The sequence below is a fragment of the Crassostrea angulata genome, chromosome 5 (assembly GCF_025612915.1).
Source record: "Crassostrea angulata isolate pt1a10 chromosome 5, ASM2561291v2, whole genome shotgun sequence".
Lineage (NCBI taxonomy): Eukaryota > Metazoa > Mollusca > Bivalvia > Ostreida > Ostreidae > Magallana > Magallana angulata.
Window position 1 is genome coordinate 5,146,109 of NC_069115.1, and position 20,042 is coordinate 5,166,150.

Consider the following 20,042-nt stretch of genomic DNA (forward strand, 5'->3'; position numbering starts at 1 on the left):
CACAGTTGAAATTTCCTAAATCAGTATGTAAAATATATATTAATCAATTATTTAATGTAACCTAAATTCATCCATTCATTCTTCACATTATTATTTTTAGACAAGGAGATTGTATTCATTTAAGGAAGTAAACATGAAAAACTAATCGAGGGCTCAGATTTGTCAGTCTGATGTAAATAATGATTTCTGAAACCAATTAGACACAGCTTTTCTCAGTTAGAAGATATACCATTAAGACAATCTAATTCTCGCAATCCATGAGCGCTGCCATATTGTTAAAGGCATTACCTCCCATCTGGGTTTTCTCTAAGCATCTCAGAGAGGGCAACACCGATGCTGATGTCAGTGAGACACATTGAATTTTTACACATGCCAAGTAACAGTTGAAATGTCATCATCAAAATGTAATTGAAAATTGAAATGGATGTGAAGATTTGTCATTTTGAAACAGGGTTAATGAAAAAAGATTTTGGATCTATCAATTCTGTATAAACATTGACCCAGTCACCAGCAGCTTATCTACCTCAGAAAACAATTAATGGGGGAAAAGAATTACCTCATAAACCTATCACCAAGAATGTAAAATTGGTTAAATTTCATGATATTAATAAACAAAATGGTTACAGGCCTCTAACAGGTCTCATTATTAAGTTTAAAAAGGCTTTAAAAATTGATTAGGAAACACTATTGTCATGAAATTCCGTTACAAAACAGAAGATGCTTATTAAATGTCCGTATTTACGTGAATGAATTATTATTAGTTGTGCCAGAACGCTTTTTACACATAGATAGTGGTGAATATTAAATTGATTTATTATACAAGTATTTACTGCTTCTTATCAACAGTCCACCAAAAAACAAGACAGTAAAGATTTACTTCCGCAGGTAAGTCTCCAGATTAACTTCATATTAAGCTTAATTACTTCTTATGCACATTGTAAAAGCAATTGCCTGCCTCTCAGTGCATGTTGTATATTGTTTGACAATTTTAGATTGCTATGCCTACAGCAAAAACTGTAGACAAAACGTCATCAACATCGTCTGAAAGTGACAGTGAGGTAGGCAAAAATATTTTGATATTTATGTAAAGTAAATCAATGATGTTTTTTTCTAATTAAGTCATGATAAATAAATATTGTATTCCCTATAGTAATGTTGAAAAATAATATGACTGGTTTGTAGGGAAAATATTTCATTTTTTAAAATTGTTATTCCTAGTTTCAATAAGTGATGTAGCAGCAACATTTTGAGCATAAAAATAGAATGATAAAAATGTAATCTAAAAAATGTCAGAAAAAGTTATAAATGTATTACTTTCAGTCCATGGACCAAATGAATAGTGTCAAGAAAAGAAAATACCTGAATGATTGTAAGTGCATCGAAAATTTTCTACAGATAAAAATGATTTTTTTGTTATGAAAAGCATTGATGATTCACCTATTAAGAAGTTGAATCAACAAAGTCTTCTTTATGGGGATTGTTCAAAATTGTATAAAGTGCTTAAAGATTAAAGTCAAAACATTTTTAATTGAATTATTTTCTTCAGCTAAGTTAATCTTTTTTTCGTTGTTTTACATAAACCTGTATAGGCAAAGGAAAAATGAAACATTGGTTTGCCACATTCTCCTCACTCTGAATCCAAAAAAGATGTAAGTAACAATCTACATGTATGTACTTTATGCATTTGGTGCTTTTCTGATTCTAATGAAAACAAAGTTAATTCTGTTTTTAAACCCACACCCCACCCCACTCACGCAAATATTGGGGGGTACATAGGAATCACCTTCTCCATCTGTCATGTTAATAATATATATCTGCTCTATACCTTTCTTATGGAGAAACATAGGAGATTCCTATTTCACAGAAGGATTTCTTTTGACCTAGTGGTGTGTCATGAAGGTGATCCAAGGTTTGTTAAATTAAAGGTTATTGTTTAAAAAAGCATTATTCCTGTCTAGGCCGTATCTTGTATTTGAAAATGATAAGAAGCTAAAATTTGACACAAAATATTGACCTGGAAATATGTCTTGACCTTTGGTCATTTGTGAAAGTTCAAGTCCACTTTAAGAAAAGTGATGCATCTACTTCTTTTTAATAGAAAAATATTTGAGTTGTTATATTTTCTTTTCTGGGGGTATTATATGTGAGCTTGCTCATTTGTGAGTTTGCCCACAGAACCTCTAAACTCTCTTTCTCCCAGTTGAAGACAAGGTTTAGTGTTCATGTACCGGTAATTGGTTGTAAGTTAGTAAAAAGTAACATTTATTGTTTTTGTCTCATTTCACACACAGCATAACGATTACCGTTTTTTTTATCTAATTGCCAAAATATTTCATACATTATACAGAGAAAATAGAATGTAGATGTATTTTATGAAGCCATATTTACTACGTATATTTGTAAATATGATTTGTTTAGCTTCTTGATGAAAACTGGTAACTGCCTGATTTACAACATGTACCGGTAACAATTTCCAAATCAGTAAATTTCTTGCTCAGATTTTTTGTAAATTTTAAAGTTATACCTTACTTACTTGTATTCAATATTGACCATATTGTTTTTAATCATTAATTGGTTTAATCCTCGGTCCTCTAAATTTGTGTATATGAAAGAATCTTTTAAAAGTACATGCAGTACACACAGTGGTAATACGCCTTTAATTTAAGTATCAATCCCTGTGTAATTTAAGAAGTGTGACTCCTCTGATCTTGCAATGTCAATAACACAGGTTAAGGTACTTTTTATTTCCTTTTTATTTGTGTATTTATAAGTGACTACATAATTGCAGTATTCTCCTTGAAAAACTGTAGCATGTGATTAAAATATAAAGAATAATCAAGGAGAAATGTGTGTGTATTACGGCACGAAGGTTAAAAACTACATTGTTTGTGTTTGATCAGTCCATTCTGTAGAAGATGTAACATTCTAAAAGTGTCATTAATAATAAGGTACATTGTAATTCAGACTTGTCATTTGTGGATACAATGTATTTTCAGAAAAGTGAACTGGTACCATCAAGAGCCTGTGGGTCAGGGAAAGCTGCGTGCAGCCTACCATCAGAATCTTCGAATGGTGTATGTGATATGTAAAAGAAAGAAATTCTCGTTAAATACAATAAAATGTAGCCCTACGATGTTACATGTATTTCCCAATTTATGCTTGTGCTAGGGACTGATATTACAATGTGGTATATTTAAACTTAATCTTGAGGAAATATTTTCAACCAAAGCTATTTTTCAACACGGATAAATTATGAAAACTGAAAGGATACATTGACGACGGAATAGACATTGGTGAAGATTAAGATTCTTTTAAGCAAGGCATTCTGGCCTGTACAACATCTGAATTCAAAACTTGAACCAATGCTCACCAGAAATCTTCACCATCTTCAACTTGATAAGGTGTAGAGATTTAAACATTTTCTATCGTAAAAAAAATTATTATCAATGTAGAAAAACTAAATATTATTTTGTTTCTTCAATGACTTTACTGGATTAAGCACTTAATGTATTGAGAGTTTTATTTGTGTGTTTTTTTTAGATATCATATTTATGTTCTTCAAAAGAGCAATGTAGAAAGGATGAGGTATGTGTGGATATATTAGTAATGTATGTAAATGTCTGTTCTTGTAAGTTCATTTTTTTCTGATGGAAGCATCAAAATATATTTTATTTTTTACTCTTCATAGATCGTGGACAAAGAAGTGGAAAAGTGTTTTGATGTTAGTAAATGTAAAGAAAAAAAAAGAGTCAATTTATGACACATGTATTGAATTGATAAGATATAGGTGCAATGCATCTTCCCAAGTCAAGAGTTTCTGATTTGCTCCGCTCTACATAAACCCTTGAGAGGGCTGTCTCTTCCTGGGCAGAGTTTGACAGGGTTAGAATCCTCGCACGCTGGTTGGTGTCATACAAGTTTGCATGATCCAATAAAAAACGTTGTTTCAATAATGATGTTAATTGTGCATTGTTCAATGTTGAACCATTGTCAAATAAATTTGAGGCGATCTAGTAAGTATTTGACTTACTGCTGTCGGTTTTCAGTCCAGAGGAGTTCATTTTTTCTACAAATTTGATTTTGTACATGAGAGCAGCCAACTACACATTGGTCAGAACAAGAGGTCACAAAAGTTAAAAAATGAGTACTCTCACTAGATGGCGTAATTGTTACCCCGCATATGTATTGTCTTTTCGGTAAAGGGTTTATGTAGAGCGGAGCGGATCAACTCTTAACTTGGAAGATGCTGAAATGACACCTACATTTACTTTACAAGCATATTATATTCATGCACTTAGTGACATTCTACAATAAAATGTGTAGAAACATATTCATTACACATTTACCCTTTACCTTAAAATGACTTTTAAGCATGCAAAATTTATTTTATTTTCATTTTGATATTTTATCTATATGTATCTCTTTGAAGTAATGCTGTAAAACTCTTCTAACATCATTTTACTTTTATTTCAGTTGACGGACAAGAAGATTAAGAGGAAGAAAAATTAATAAAATGTTCAATTTATGATGTCATTAATTGCCTTTGCTTTTTTCAGTTCACCTGAGTCACCAAGGTGACATTGAATGAAAACTGAATGCAAATTAAGGAATACTTCAAATCTGCCTACCTAGAAAACATAAGCAATTGTTTAACCTAATAGAAGAAGTTGATAGGAAGAGAAATGATTTAGATGCTTCAAAACTTATCTTTTTAGGTCATCTAAGTCACTCAGGTGACCTATTGCAATTGGTCTTTGTCGCCGTGTGGTGTGTGTCGTCTGTTATCGCTGCGCTTTTACATTTTAACTTCTTGAAAATACAAGGCCATTGTAACTATTTTTGAGGGGAAGCATCTGTATGGTTAGAGGACTACGACATGTGAAATTATTGGCTTTACCGGGACCAAATATGCAAAGAAAAGGGCAAAATTTTCCAAAATATACTACTCTACTCCCCCTCAAGTGAGAAAAAAAACTAAATGCATGGTTATGTCGTCCACAAACTCTTCTACTGAAATTTTGAAATTCATGGTCCCTGGCATGGGTGTTGGCCCTAGGGCGGGACCAGTAATGTGACATAGTGAAAACCATTGATTTTATAATATCTTCTTGGTACTACTACAGTCGTGGGAGATAAAGTTATAGTTTAGTGGTTGTAGGTATAAGGCTAGGAATCAAAATGTTGCTGGTTCAAGTCCCACTGTGGTCTTTTGTTGTGTCGTTAGTCAAGGCACTTTATCTGCTAAACTTGTTTATAGATACCTTGTAAATGCCGGTAGTAAGATTTTAAATAGTACGAACAATTAAGATATATTTTGTAGTCGTACATTGAATGTATTCCTACGCCAGAGTTCAATACAGTCTTGTTCAAGCAGACGCTCGGCTGTCCCCGTAAATCTCCGACAAGCAGAGTCTCTCTTGCTTGTCAGAGATTAACGGAGACAGCCTAGCGTCCGGTTGAACGAGATTAGAGTTCATTATTGCTTGGATCCATACAATTTCTCAAAACTATTTCGATTACTGATACGTACTTTGATGGAATAAACTCTTTGAATATTACACAACATGATTCATATGGGGTTTTCATGAAATTCCTGTTTGAGAATTCATATTATAACTAGACACAATCTCGTTGCGAGCAACGAGGAGGTCTTCCGTCCGATTTTAAGAAGAGGAAATGACATTGCCCTTAATATTCGTCAACGAAACATATCTGGAAATGGAGGCAGGATCTAAGAATTATGTATGAAAGACTATCTACCCCTCTCTTGATCGCATAAGAATGCTCTTGTCATTTCAAACAAATTTTGTTCAACAAGTGTTTAGGAATTTTGTAACGTTCTCGAGATATCTCTCGTTTAAGGGGACGACATGTAACTTCTTTTAGGGACCGGATAACAAAGAAATTTTGGTTGCACTTTGTTAAGCACATTATTTTGAGCATCTTCTGTTCAATATTGCTTTTCAGAATTTTCCTCCATTTTGATATATTAAAGATCAAAGTTTCAGATATCTGGCCCCTTAAAATCCCTAATTACGTAACAAACACAGGGCGAAAAACCATCTTTAAGCAAGTCCTTAAAGGTGGCTTAAAGGTGACTTAAAGGAGCTTAAAGGCTATACAACCTTTAAGCCGCCTTTAAGTCACCTTTAAGCAAGTGCTTATAGGTCCTTAATGTCCAAACTTCTTTAAGCTACCTTTAAGCCACCTTTAAGCATCTTTAAGTGGCATTTACGCTCTCTTTACACTGCCTTTACACTGTCTTTAAGTGGCCTTTAAGTCAATATTGATCAAGCTGAACAATAAAAACATATATTAAATGCAAAAGCTCTTTTATAGGGAAGGGAGGGGGTCATCCGAGTGATAATATAATTTCAAAGAAAGGGGGGGGGGGTTCCAGGCGGTTTTAATCGTCGCTCCATTAAACACAGATCGCTATCATCAGCACCGCTCCGATGGACACAGATTGCCGTTATAAAATTCGTTATAATTTTTTGGGGGTTTCAAAATTATTGTAGGGATGAGCGCAGTCTCTGCATCTTAATATGTGCATTAAACTAATTAAAGTATGTTTGTTTCCTATTATAAATTAATCGGTGAAAAAAAATCTCTCTCTTTCTCTCTCTCTCTCTCTCAGTTCATCCGGTTATTAAACAAAATAAAGATAATGAACCAAAAATGCATGATTTAATTTTTTCAATTTTCATTATTTCTAACTCTAGATCTGCTAGATACATGTTAAAGATGAAAAGACTCTCAACTGCCTTTGTTATATCGGGCAGGATATTACTGCTTTGTTTGTCTAGACATAGTTTTGTTTCTTTGTGTATATCTAATTAGAGTCTATTGTTTGTCCAACTTAAGAAAACCCCTGGAACTAACACAGAATATACAAGATATACACAACAGTTGTGTCGTGTGCCCAGGTGCATGTTTGTGTATATCTAATTAAAGTCTATTGTTTGTCCAACTTAAGAAAACCCCTGGAACTAACACAGAATATACAAGCTATACACAACAGGTGTGTCGTGTGCCCAGGTGCACGTCAGGGTTTCTAAAGGCGTTGAATCAAAGTATGTACGAGTATACGATAAGTCTAGGTATAAAAGTTAATTTACATTTGTAATTCATTTTCAAAGTATTATTTCCTAGCTCTGGGTTTCAAAAATATTACGTCTACAAATTAACGATACATGTATGTAAGAGTAAAATCTTGAGGCTAATTAATTAATGTACCGGTGATCATAAATAGGGGTTGATTATTTAAATATATGTATAAGGGTAAATATGTCAAATATACCCGGCCTGGCACATCATACAATTGTATGTACAAGTCATTTGCAATTGCCACATGCAGTAAATACGTCACCGGTAATTGGTAATTTTGTTTGTTATATAATTGATAGTTTAAAAATCATGTACATACAATTACATGTAAATATTTAAACATATTGGAACGGCGCCCGATCATGAAAACCGGGAAATTGCATGAAATTGAACAAATACCCTAATAGTATTAATGCATTTATTAAAAGAAAGGATTTCATTTTCTTTCTTACATTTTTATAGCTATAAATTAGATGAACGTATATCTACTCGGTTTAAATTCATTAACTAAGAAAGCCTACTATAGTGAACCTAACGGTTTCCATTTAGGTATAATATATTTTTGTTCACTGAAGACCAAGTTCCGTATTTCATTCTTAATACATGCATGCATGTAATTTATAAATTAGATATAATTGATTGTTACAAACTGAATGGTTTGTCAAAATCTTTTCAAGTAAACACATTCAATACAGTGATTCAATATCTACTGATATATAGGATATAAAAACGCTCATTTATATGTAAGTTGTCGTGGCGCAGAGGAAATGTGGTGATGCTAGTAAGCTAAGGGTTTTTTTTCATTTTTCTTTCTAGAACAAAAACCGTTTAATACCTTTTCTTTCATAAAGTTAATACATTTTGTTGGAAATTAAGCACAATATTGAATTAAATTTTTTTTAATGGCTTAACAAATATTTTATTTAAAGACTTTAGAGCCCTCTCAGCACCTTATTTGAAGGGCCAATTCTTTTTTCTTGATGTCAAATGAAAGCTTTTGACGTTATAAAGTTTTTTGTTCATCATGTTTAAGTAATATACTATCGAGAAAAGAGATATTAAAAGAAAACCATGAAAAATCACGACGTTTTTTTAACCGTAATTTTCGAGCTCGGGCGAGCTTCGGTGCTTTTGGTCACAGAAAAAAATATATACCACATGTCAGATCTACAACCTTTTGTCTACAATTCCTCAAATTTTGAACTCAGTATCTTAAATCGTGTAGGAGTTTACACCTGGACAAAGCCGACCCTCTGAAAATCGTTAAATTGTGAATAACTCAAAACCAGAAGTGACGTCATCATTAAAAAAATTCCAATAAGGTTCAGATCATTATCTATCAGACCTGAAAGTTTGATGTAAATCGATTGAGTAGTTTTAGAGAAATCACGTACACAAAATTGGTTGGAAAAGAAGAAAAATAACTAGACACGATCTCGTTGCGAGCAACGAAGAGGTCTTCCGTCCGATTTTTATCAGAAAAACGACATCATGGTCTTTGATTTTTGACAATAAAACATAATATGGAAAAAGGGTCGAAGTACTAATTCTTTTTTGTATCGCTTTTCATAAGTTCTCTTACATTGTTTTTTTTTTATGCTTGCATTTCTTCCAATAAAGATAGAAAAGATTAAACTTGGTTACCTCTGGCCCCTAAAAAACCCTAATTAGGTAACGCAAGAGAAAACCATTATATTGACAGGATATAAAAACATATTTTACCTAATTGATCTTTAATAACCTTTGACAAAATAGCACTCAGTAAACGCCTATAGATAAAGGACCTTAATGTCCTTTTATCCCCTAATTTTAGGGGCCAGCCCCTTTTTCTTGATATCAAATGAAAGGTCATTTAATTCCAAACACATTTTGTACAACAAGTGTTTAGAAATTCGTCACCATTTTTTTGAGATATATGAAATAGAAGGTTTTAGGGGCCGATCCCTTATATCTTAATAGGGGCTGTTGAACGAAATTTTGAAGGTTGCATATTGTTGAGAACATCAATTTGAAAACCTTTCAGTATTTCATTTCAAAATATTTTTCCTTTCTGAGATATGGGTGATCAGAATTTTGGACTTTTGGCCCCTAAAGACCCCTAACTACATAACCCATGATAAACTCATTACATTTCTTCGATACAAAACTTTTAAATTAACATATTTCTTCTATAACGTATCACAAAATATCCCTCAGTAAAGGGCTATAGATAAAAGATTTTAGAGACCTTTGGTCCCCTAATTTTAGGGACCAGCCCCTTTTTCTTGATATCAAATAAAAGATCATTTAATTTCAAACACATTTTGTACAACAACTGTTTAGAATTTCGTTCCTGTTTTTGAGATATATGAGAAAGAAGGTTTAAGGGGGCCGATCCCTTATCTCTTAATAGGGACTGTTAAACGAAATTTTGAAGGTTGCATATTGTTGAGAACATCAAATTGAAAAACTTTCCTTCTGTACTGCATTTCAAAATATTTTTCCTTTCTGAGATAAAGGTGATCAAATTCTGGACTTTTTGCCCCTAAAACCGCTAAATTACGTAATACATGATAAAATCATTGCACTGCTTAGATACATAACTGTGAGATAAACATATTTGCTGTTACGCGGGGGTGTTAAGGAAGCATATGGACAATTTCGCGTCTTATTTTGACTGTTATATTCAAAATCGTGAAATTAAATAAATATTTTGAATAAGATCAAAAACTTAGTATTATCCTTTAAAACATATGTCCGTGCAATGAAATCGGGTAGTACATTACTGCCACATTGGTGCACTATCACGTGACAACTATAAATAGCTTACGTATATTCCTTAACATAAAATGTGATAGAACAACACTACCCCGCGGTTTCTAAAATAAAATAAACATACCAAGTAAAGGCAAATCATCTCAGTTTAATCAAAACCGCTGCTAGAATTCTATGTTCTTCTTGATTAAATAGTTATTCATCCGGCTCTCGTAAAACCTTCCCAACTTTTATAAAGTTTGCACGGAAAACGGTATGTTCCATCAAAACAACACAAAACATGGGATTCTAGCAGCACTTTTCAAATAAAGCATTGATCAAACTAACGATACGTATAAAATTTCAAGTTCAATATATACGCGGTAGTGTTGTTCTAGGCGGATTTTTATATCGTAAACAACGACAGAGGAAAGCCTGGCCGATAAATAAAAGCAAATTTACATACCTTTTCGCGAATGAATGATAAAACTAACTTCTTTCCCAGTATTCTTTTGTTCAATTCTCAATAAATCACACCACAATACTTTTTTAGAGTTCTTAGATTTGTTATATTTTGACTATGTTTACAATGCTTTCCGATCAAATTCACACGACATTCAACTTTTAGTCATGACGTCATCAATGTGTAAATCTACATAATACAAACTCATTTCTGAAAAAAAATTGTCTTCAGTATTTTAAATTAGTTTTTGGTCTACGTTTCGTTGCTTAGATATTTGAATATGTACATAATTAGTAAGATTTGTGATTTCACCGAATTACATGTAACTCAGATTCCATATGCTTCCTTAACACCCCCGCGTATAATGTATCACAAAATATCCCCCAGTAAAGAGATAAAGATTAAAGACTTTAGAGCCCCTTGGTCCCCTAATTTTAAGGGGTCAGCCCCTTCTTCTTGGTTTTAATTGAAAGGTCCTGAAAATATAAACTTTGTTTGCAATACACGTCTTAAAAAATATTTTTCAGAAAAGAGATAAACAAAGGAAACCTAGAAAAATTACAATGTTTTTTTTAAACTCGATTTTCAGGTCCAGGCGAGCTTCATACACATCTACAATCCCTGAAAATTTGAATTCAATTTCTTCTATAGTTTAGGAGTAGTAGCATGAACAAACTAAGCCTAGCTAACACATTAAAATATCGGAAACTGAAATTTCCTCATCAATATAAAAAAAATTCCAATAAGGTTCACATCAATATCTATCAGATCTGAAAGGTTCACGATAATCGGCTGAGCAATTTCCGAGAACTCTCGAGGACAAAATTTGTAAGAAAAAAAAAGAAAAATAATAATAGGGAAAAAGAAACAAAGCAAAAACAATAAGGGAAAAAGAAACCGAACGAAAACAATAAGGTCTTCCGTTGGAATACGGAAGATCTTAATAATAGGGAAAAAGAAACCGAACGAAAACAATAAGGTCTTCCGTTGGAAAACGGAAGACCTTCATAATCTTAACATTCACAATAATAGAAAGGTCTTCCGTTGGAACGGAAGACCTTAATTAGAAATAACGAATTCAGCGAATTTGTTATAACACATTAAATTCGTTATAATGAATTTCTAAAATTTGTTTTTTAACAAATTTAATTTGTTAAAACGGATTCAACACTTTGTTTTAACGATTTAAATTCGTTTTAACAAATTCAAAAATTCGTTATATCGAATTCAAAAATATTTCTGATAGGTCCTAAATGGGCTTTCGTACTATACCTTGAAATTTAAAGAAAAAAAAAACTCTCCAATAAGTGACTTTGGCAAATCGGAAGTGAAACTGTTTGGACCTAAGCACAAATCATCGCCATTGACAAGACTTTGTTCTCGAAAATAATCAATAAATTCGATGTAATGTATTCTGAAGCATTGTTTTTCAAGAAAATTATGTATAAATAGTTTTAAAATAGTCAGATTTAAATGGTACGAATAATTTAGATAAATTTTAGGTTTAGTCGTATGTGTTCCTACGTCAGAGTTCAATATAATCTTGCTCAACAAGACGCTCGGTTGTCTCTGTAAATCTCCGACAAGCAGAGAGTCTCTCTTGCTTGTTGGAGATTAACGGAGGCAGCCGTCATCTAGCGTTATTTCGGTGCAAGACTCTTGATTTTGCATCGATGATCGTTTGTTTTGCATTGGTGTTAAATGTAAAAGAGGCTGCATGTTTTTCTTGTTTTAAGCTTAGCTTAAAACAAGAAAAACATGCAGCCTCTTTTTAAGTCCGTTTCGTATTTTAGCATGTTTTTAAAAATAAGCTGTTTGTTTCGTATAAACGTCTTTTTTTTTTCATTTTCCGCCGCCCATACATGTATACACTATATAAGCAAATAGAGATCTTAAGAAATTGTCTACAGTTTGATTCTCCGCATGATGTTTTTTACATGTGCATTTTATTTTTAGAAACTTATTTAACCATCATAATTATCTAAATATAAACAATATCACATGGAGACAAGTTTATTTACAAAAGACATAGCATTTTACGCGCATTTTTTTAGAACGGGGCAAGCGCCAATGAATCTTTAAAAAAAATACAGTTAATGGGAAGGTCCTGAAAGTTTTCACAGGAATAGTTTTGTTTTCCGGGGTGAGGGAGGACCAAGGCCTTTTTTCGGTAATTTTAATCATTTTTATTTTCTTAATCATTTTCAAAATTATCGGAATGTCTTTTCATGCAGCGCAAAATGTTTAATTACGAACCAGTTAGTCTCGGAGAGTATGCGACCAACCTGCGTACGCGTAAGAAAGAAATGGCAATATTCAAGAAAGACGGATGGACGATCTGGGTCCTAGGTCGTCCATCCGATTCTTTTTCAGACTAGGAGCTACAGATCGGCAGCTAGAGATTGTTAAACTCTAATGGGTCATGTCAATTTATTTTTGTTTCAAGGAAGCGGATTTTCACATCAATAAGGTTTTCCTTTTAAAAAAAGTAAGAAACCTGTCACAATTTTCAGTATTATCATTTTGCAATTTTACAATTCATTTAACTCTAATAAAATTTGGTCATATAGATATGACGTTTCAAGAACCAAGTATTCATTGCTTTATCTGAGACGTTGCATGGAAAGACGATTTACATCGCATTCTTTTAAAATACAAAAAGACAAGTACAATGAGCTTAGATAAACAGCTCACAAACAACCACCAAGAGAGATTTTCTTTTTCTTTTAAATCAAAAGAATTTTTTCATAGCAATGGGTTCTATATCGTGCCAGCACCTGCGGTCTGATACACCGCATCATGGGTCGGTAGACTGGTTTTTAAAGTTTGCTTCCGTCTTTTTTTTTCTTTTTAAGTATACTCTAATAATAATGTTATCGATTTTGTACACAAACGGAGTTATCGATTATAAGATATCAATATAAAATGGACAGAATCTCTCTCTCTCTGTCTCTCTCTCTCTTTCTCTCTCTCTCTCTCTCTGGCTCTCTCTCTCTCTCTCTCTCTCTCTCTCTCTCTCTCTCTCTCTCTCTCTCTCTCTCTCTCTGAATTCAAAATGCTCAAACAACACAAACGACAAGTTGCCGGGCAAGAATAAATGCGCATAAGTCTGGCGTGTTCATGGATATATTGAAGTTTCATCACTAATTGAGATAATTTCCCAAATACCGTTAAGATATCCTCATCATGATAAAATTAAACTTATGAATCTACAACGATAAGAAAAATCGATAAAGAAATATTGCGGGTATATGGTTTTGGAGGTATATTTTAAAAAACTGTTATCGGAATAAATTGTGTTCCCCATTGGCTTGATTTGTTTATTGATAAGGGGGATAAAGCAAATGAATAATTTTCCATATTAGGTTCCAGCATTATTTCTTAATTATTATCATAGGCAAAAAGCATTTTTAAAATAAATATTGTAGAAAGCACTTTTTTATGCGCAGATCAGGCATTCCTCAATGTTTTGCACAATTACCAGTTACTACTTATGAAAGGAGAAATACATTTCCAAAGAGATTATATCGGTAACTGATACCTGACACATGCAATCACATTTGTAACCTGGTTTAAAAATAGATAATGGCGAAGGGGGGGGTGGGGGGGGGGGGGTCATCGCAACAACATTTTGTACTATGAAAGAATGTACATTGTTAATAAATAATTGATTTTGAATTATTATTAATAAACAAAATCATAAGTTTAAATTGGCAAACAGTCTGGAAAGTCAACAGGAAGAACTAAAATGCCAGGAAATTTTGTTTCAAAGGTCACGTTTTCTCTATCTGCTGGACGATTGAATTTGTCTTGAATAGCGGGTAAGTCGCGAATCTTACTAAATGTACACTATCACACGTCAGCATATTAAATTTATAAATCGTTTCTAAAACATTTGATCTTACGTATCGTTGTTAACAAATTCAAAACAGAACGATTAAATTGATTTAATACCCCAATTCATTCTAACCAATCGAAATTGACACAAAAGATAAAACCGGACGTCAGAATGCCTCATTCATTCATTTTTTACGCACCGTAATAGTAAACGAGTCCAAAATGAGAGACATGGAGCCATGCATGCAGTTTACTTTGCGTTTTTTTTCTTGTTTCGAGAGTCCTTTGGCTTGAAAATGACGGAACAACCTTGAATATTGTTATTTCCATGCCATAACATGTAACACTGTTTTCATTTTGCTGACAAGCTTGAGATAATGAAATAGTTTTATTAAAAATAATATAAATGGACGTTTTAATACTATGTCAAACGACTCATTACTACTTGAAAAAAATGGGATGGTAGTCAATCTGATATTTTGTTTCTGACCGAGAGCTACATATATGCAGCTATTACATGCTTCCGATGAAATAATTTTGTTTTTGGAAAGCTAATTTACTTGTTAAAAAAATAACCTTTCTTTACTTCGTCTCTTAGTTACATTCGCTATTTGTAGAACAAGCAGAACCAGTATCATTCCGGTCCTCACCATAAACATTGTTCGACTTTAATAGCCCTAGCATTGTAGTAGCTAGCACTGCTTATTGGATGTTCACAAAAACTTTTTTTTTTATTTCAACACTTAAACTGTTTATTTATATGGCTATTAATATGTACACATGCATATTGTACATGCGTGATTCAAAATACTCACAATTAAGGATTAAGAATGCAGTCATTGGGTCTTCATTTTTAAGAATTTGAAAAAAAAAAACACATTACAGGTCTGAAAGTTTCTTAATTTGTCAAAGTATCAAAATACAGGTTGTTAATTTCCTTCGATTGCTAAGGCTACAGCGGAATTGATAAACATTGAACAGCGTTTTCTCCAAGCGCATTTCCTCGACGGAGGATAGATAGTACATTAATAAATCACAATTTTTCCATTCCCTTTTTACATGTAGATAATTTATAAATTGCTGATAGGCTGTTTGATATTTTTGTTTGTTGATGATTTGTAAATAGTGAGAAACAAACTCGAGTCATCATTGATATCGGATTCCCTGATAACCGTAACTAAAAAAATTACGGCTTTGGATTAAACAATTAGTAATATTGATCAATATTAAGTTAATTTTTCGAAATCATTTCCAAAATAATAATTGAATCAGTATTTTGTAATGCTTAAAAAAAAAATTTCAATTTGAATCAATCCCTTGTTCGTTTAAATTACCACCGTACATTTGTCAGGTCAGTTATAAACATTATGCTTTATTGAACGGCCGTGTATTGTAAAAAAAAATTAATTTATTCACTCGTATTGGAACCATTTTATTAACACATCTTCCAGTTAATTCAAGATTTCGTTACAGTAAGACAACAGGGCGTTACGTCCAGCTCTACAAGCACAGGTACTGTCGTATGGGCGACGGCCTATACAGCTAGGGACTCTAGATCTGTTATCGATCGGTTACCTGAGTCTCAGAATGATTCTTAATATTGAGAGGGGCACGGTTTTGAAACAAACAGATACAATAAAGTCAAACAGGTTCATTGTTATGAACCGAAAATGTACATATAAAATAAACCATTTGGGAATTTTATGTTGAATCATCTTTACGCACTGCATGTATCAGTTAGTGCATAACAAGAACCCCTTTCATTCCTTTATGTTCACGAACAGCCCCATGGAAAATGGAGCGACCGGGCTGATATCGTTTCTGCAAAAACTAACTATATATTACACGAACATCACATTTAATACTAAAGATGGAATCAGATTTAATTTCTCAACAACTTTGCTTCAATAATGCATTAGACATTTTTCTCCCTTTACAAGTTATTGACAAAAGACTTTTGAAGCCTTTAACTCCCTAATAATAGGGGCCAACCCCTTTTTCTTCATACTGAATGAAAGGTATCGGTAAGACTCACAACTTTTGAAACACATTTTATAACAAATTATTATCAGGTTGAAAACTAAAACGGAAAATACGTGATTTTTTTGCAATTTTTTTAACCTTTGTTTCAACACCTATACCACTCCTTTTTTTGCATTTAAACAACAAATGAAATGAGTCTTGCACCATTTCAATATATCTGCTTCCAAACCAGCCCATCTTTCCGACTCTGCCTGTCATCGTTAAAGCTAAACAAATCTGACAAAAGAAGTCGTTAAAGAGGTATAGCGAACTTAATATACGATTTGGCCTCAAATTTAGCCTTTGGCAAACATCAGACATTTTTCAATATTATACAATATTTAGTTCAAATATATTCAAAGAAACGCAAATTACACAATCACCATGCTCTAAGAGTCTTAATTATCTTAAACGACATCATTAAAATATTCAGGTTTTCTTAGGGAGATATCGGAAGGTAGTCAGTTTACGATAAAAAAAATTGGATATTTGACTATTTGAACCACTCTAAACCAAAGACATCCGATAAGAAATATGTTCTACATGTATTGTAGTACACGTTTACATTGAATTAGTTTTGGTTTAACGTGGTCTTCGAACTGAAAATTAGACACATATTTCAATTAGTGTCTTTTAAAATACAATCATGTTTATAGCCATATAAATTGAAAATGCATCTGTTGAAAATGTTAGATGCGTGGCCTAGTGGTAACGCGGATGTCTTTTTGATTTTGTGGGTCGCTGGATCTAATCCACTAAGTAGTTTTATTTTTTACTTAAATTGAAACATGAACAGAAAAGAGAGATTAAGTTACACGTATCTAATCATCTTGGTTTTCATTAAATTATCCTGTTTAATTCAGTCTTAGTATGAGTGCACCCAATATATATAGATCTCTTCATTGACACTTTACATGTACTCTATTTACACTTAGATCCCTTGCTTTTCTTGAACTTATCACGGTTCAGAATATCAACTACTGATATACACTAAGTTTTACCGAATTTATGACAAATCAGTTGTTACAGACACCATTATAAAATCAGTACAGTGTATCCAAGTTTCAAAAATCACATTGCGACAGCGAGGTACCTGAAGCTATTTTTAATAACAGGTATTTTTCGTCCAAACACAGGTGTAGGCGAAATAATGGAAAAAGGCGCTATACCTCTTTCACTAGAATGGGAATAATTCAAAACTGGATAGGGAATTTTATCAAGTAAAATATGAAACGACAACGTAGCACGGCATGTTATCAGACCTGAAAATATCTAAACAATCGGTGAACAAACGAGCGAGATATTAAGAATCAAAGTTGGCGTCTAGAAGAGAAAAAAAAATAAGAAGAAATCTGAAAAATTTTCAGAATAATAGCAAGGTCTTCCGCTCAGAAGCGGAAGACCTTAAAAAGAATTATATACATCAAAAAAGATATAAACTACATTTTGATATCAGTTGTCGAAACTTTAAATTTGTCGTAAATCAAATAAAGTTCAGTCTCCAGCGGAGAAGTAAACCTTCCTTACCTACGTAACGTGACTGGCGTTATGTAAGTAAGAGAGAGAGAGAGAGAGAGACAGAGAGACAGAGACAGAGAGAGAGACAGAGAGAGAAAGACAGAGAGACAGAGAGAGAAAGGGAGTAAAACAAACGCAAAATAGTGGGCATTCAAATAAAGCTATCCGTTTTAAATGAGAGAGAGAGAGAGAGAGAGAGGCTAAATATACTTTTTTTTATCTGTTGGTAGGTACATAATTAAATAGAACACAATCCAGAGACATGACTCTAGTTTGGATGAATGATGCGTGCTGTTTGCAATTTCTTCTTTCATTTACAAGATTTGATCAAGACGTCGCTTCAGATGCGATGACATGATAAAAATTGCCGTAAAACACCAAACGTCCATGACAATACATTTATAGGTCTACGTGTCAATTTTAATAAATAAAATCGCTTTCTGGACTTCAAAAATAGCTATTATGTTTACATTTTAATTATAATTATAATTAAAATAATTATAATTTTGTATTCAGTAGTGTATTCTCAATTTAGATCTCTATAATTATTTGTAATATTGCAATACATGCTACTCGAAAAATGTTGACATGCCAATAGAGTTTTAATGAACATTCTACGAAATTGATTATTTGACTTTTTTTATTGAGCTGAGAAAATTATGGCGATCGGTCTTTAAATTCTTTTTTGGTTTTTGCTTTCATCGTATTATATAAATAGTGCCTGTTTGGGAGGGTAAATGTTGAAATTAACATCTCGAGACAACCATTGTCAACCGATAATATAGAAATGAAGTGAATTCTACGGCGAACCGTACGCGCATAATTTACGCGATGTAACAATTCGTTGTGTTACCCGTTGCCGAGTGTGTTGTTAACGCCTAGAGTAATAGAACGGATTTCCAACTGCGTCTAAACCAATCAGATTTCAGTATTTAACATGAAAGTATAATAGAACAAATTGTGACCCTGTTTTGGGGCAGCATTGATTATATGTCCCCGTAAACTTGGGCCGAATATATTTGCCTTAAGTTAGCTTCACGTCCGGCAATATTTCATCCCTCGGGGGTTAATAAAATTGATATTGCCCTTAACCCCAGTCAAAATGTATAATATTGTACATTATTATCTAATCAAAGGGATTTTGTTGTTATATTACAAATTAAATATTTGCGTCTATTTTGAACTGCCGGTCAATAGACTGCGATCTATTAGACCGCCGGTCAATAGACGGCGATCTATTGGAGCGCCGGTCAATAGACTGCGATCTATTAGACCGCCGGTCAATAGACGGCGATCTATTGGAGCGCCGGTCAATAGACGGCGATCTATTGGACCGGCAACGAATTTCAGAACGCGGGTTTGTTAATGTTACATCCTTTCGATAGTTCTCAGGGAATGTATATCCTTTACATAGACGCTGTTTTTAGTACTTGGTGAAACCAAATTCAATATTATCAAAATGGAGTATCAAATAATCGACAGTTTTAAAGCTTTATATAAGGTAAAAGACTATTTAAAATCTAATGGGTTGCAGACTCCCCCTTCTTTGTGTAAACTAATATTAAATTGAGATGTTGTAATGCATGCAACAGGTTTTGTGCATGTAAAAGATGGAAGAAAATATCTGAGTATATTGCATAATGTCACGAAAACCATCTGCAATATGCAACCCCGAAAACTAAAAAAGGAGTTAGGTAATAAAACAATTATTTAATGCTTGAACAGTCAGTAGACCCGAGTTTTTTCCCTTGGTGCAGGGAACAGTTCAGTATGATCTATTGCCTGCACCTCGGGAAAAAGATTCTGGTCTATAACTGTATAATATCATATGAACGTTCTTCGCTAGAAAACATATGTTTCAACTACAGAAAGTGCTAATTAAAAACATGTTTATGATTTGAATCTTGTACATTTTCAAACAATGTTAGCCTCAATCTGACCTGTTGGGACTGATACAGATTCTAGTCCTTGTGTTTGGAGAGGAGCCACCAGTATATTCCAAGCAGTCACAGATGACTCAGTCATCATCCCCTAACAGCTATCCTGGGACCGGTAAATATCCTGGTGTATCACGCCAATGTATCGACCCCGGGTCCGCAGCACAGGCACCAATACATATTCATGGTAAACTGTTCAGTGTCACTTAGCTTGTAAGTTTAACATTTATTTGGTAACATAATTATGTTTATGTACAATTATAGTCAAACTATACTATCTCGTATCAATACTTGTTTTCCGTCGAACTGATTTGTCACACGTTACTGGTTTAAATATTGAACGTGACTACCGGATATAATAGGATATATATAGACCGGATATTCTTTGTCCTACTGGTGAGACATATTCGGCAATATGGCTAACG

The 20,042-nt window shown here is 33.2% G+C and overlaps 1 protein-coding gene across 1 annotated transcript in view; it reads left to right on the forward strand.

The window, feature by feature from the left end:
- Nucleotides 1-257: 257 nt before the first annotated feature.
- Nucleotides 258-20,042, forward strand: part of LOC128183684 (uncharacterized) — a 29,654-nt gene continuing 9,869 nt past the window's right edge. Inside the window, exons 1-4 of the mRNA XM_052852798.1 lie at nucleotides 258-341; nucleotides 847-885; nucleotides 993-1,058; nucleotides 19,609-19,804. Of these exons, the coding sequence (XP_052708758.1) occupies nucleotides 258-341; nucleotides 847-885; nucleotides 993-1,058; nucleotides 19,609-19,804 (385 nt within the window). The remainder of the gene's footprint in view (nucleotides 342-846; nucleotides 886-992; nucleotides 1,059-19,608; nucleotides 19,805-20,042) is intronic.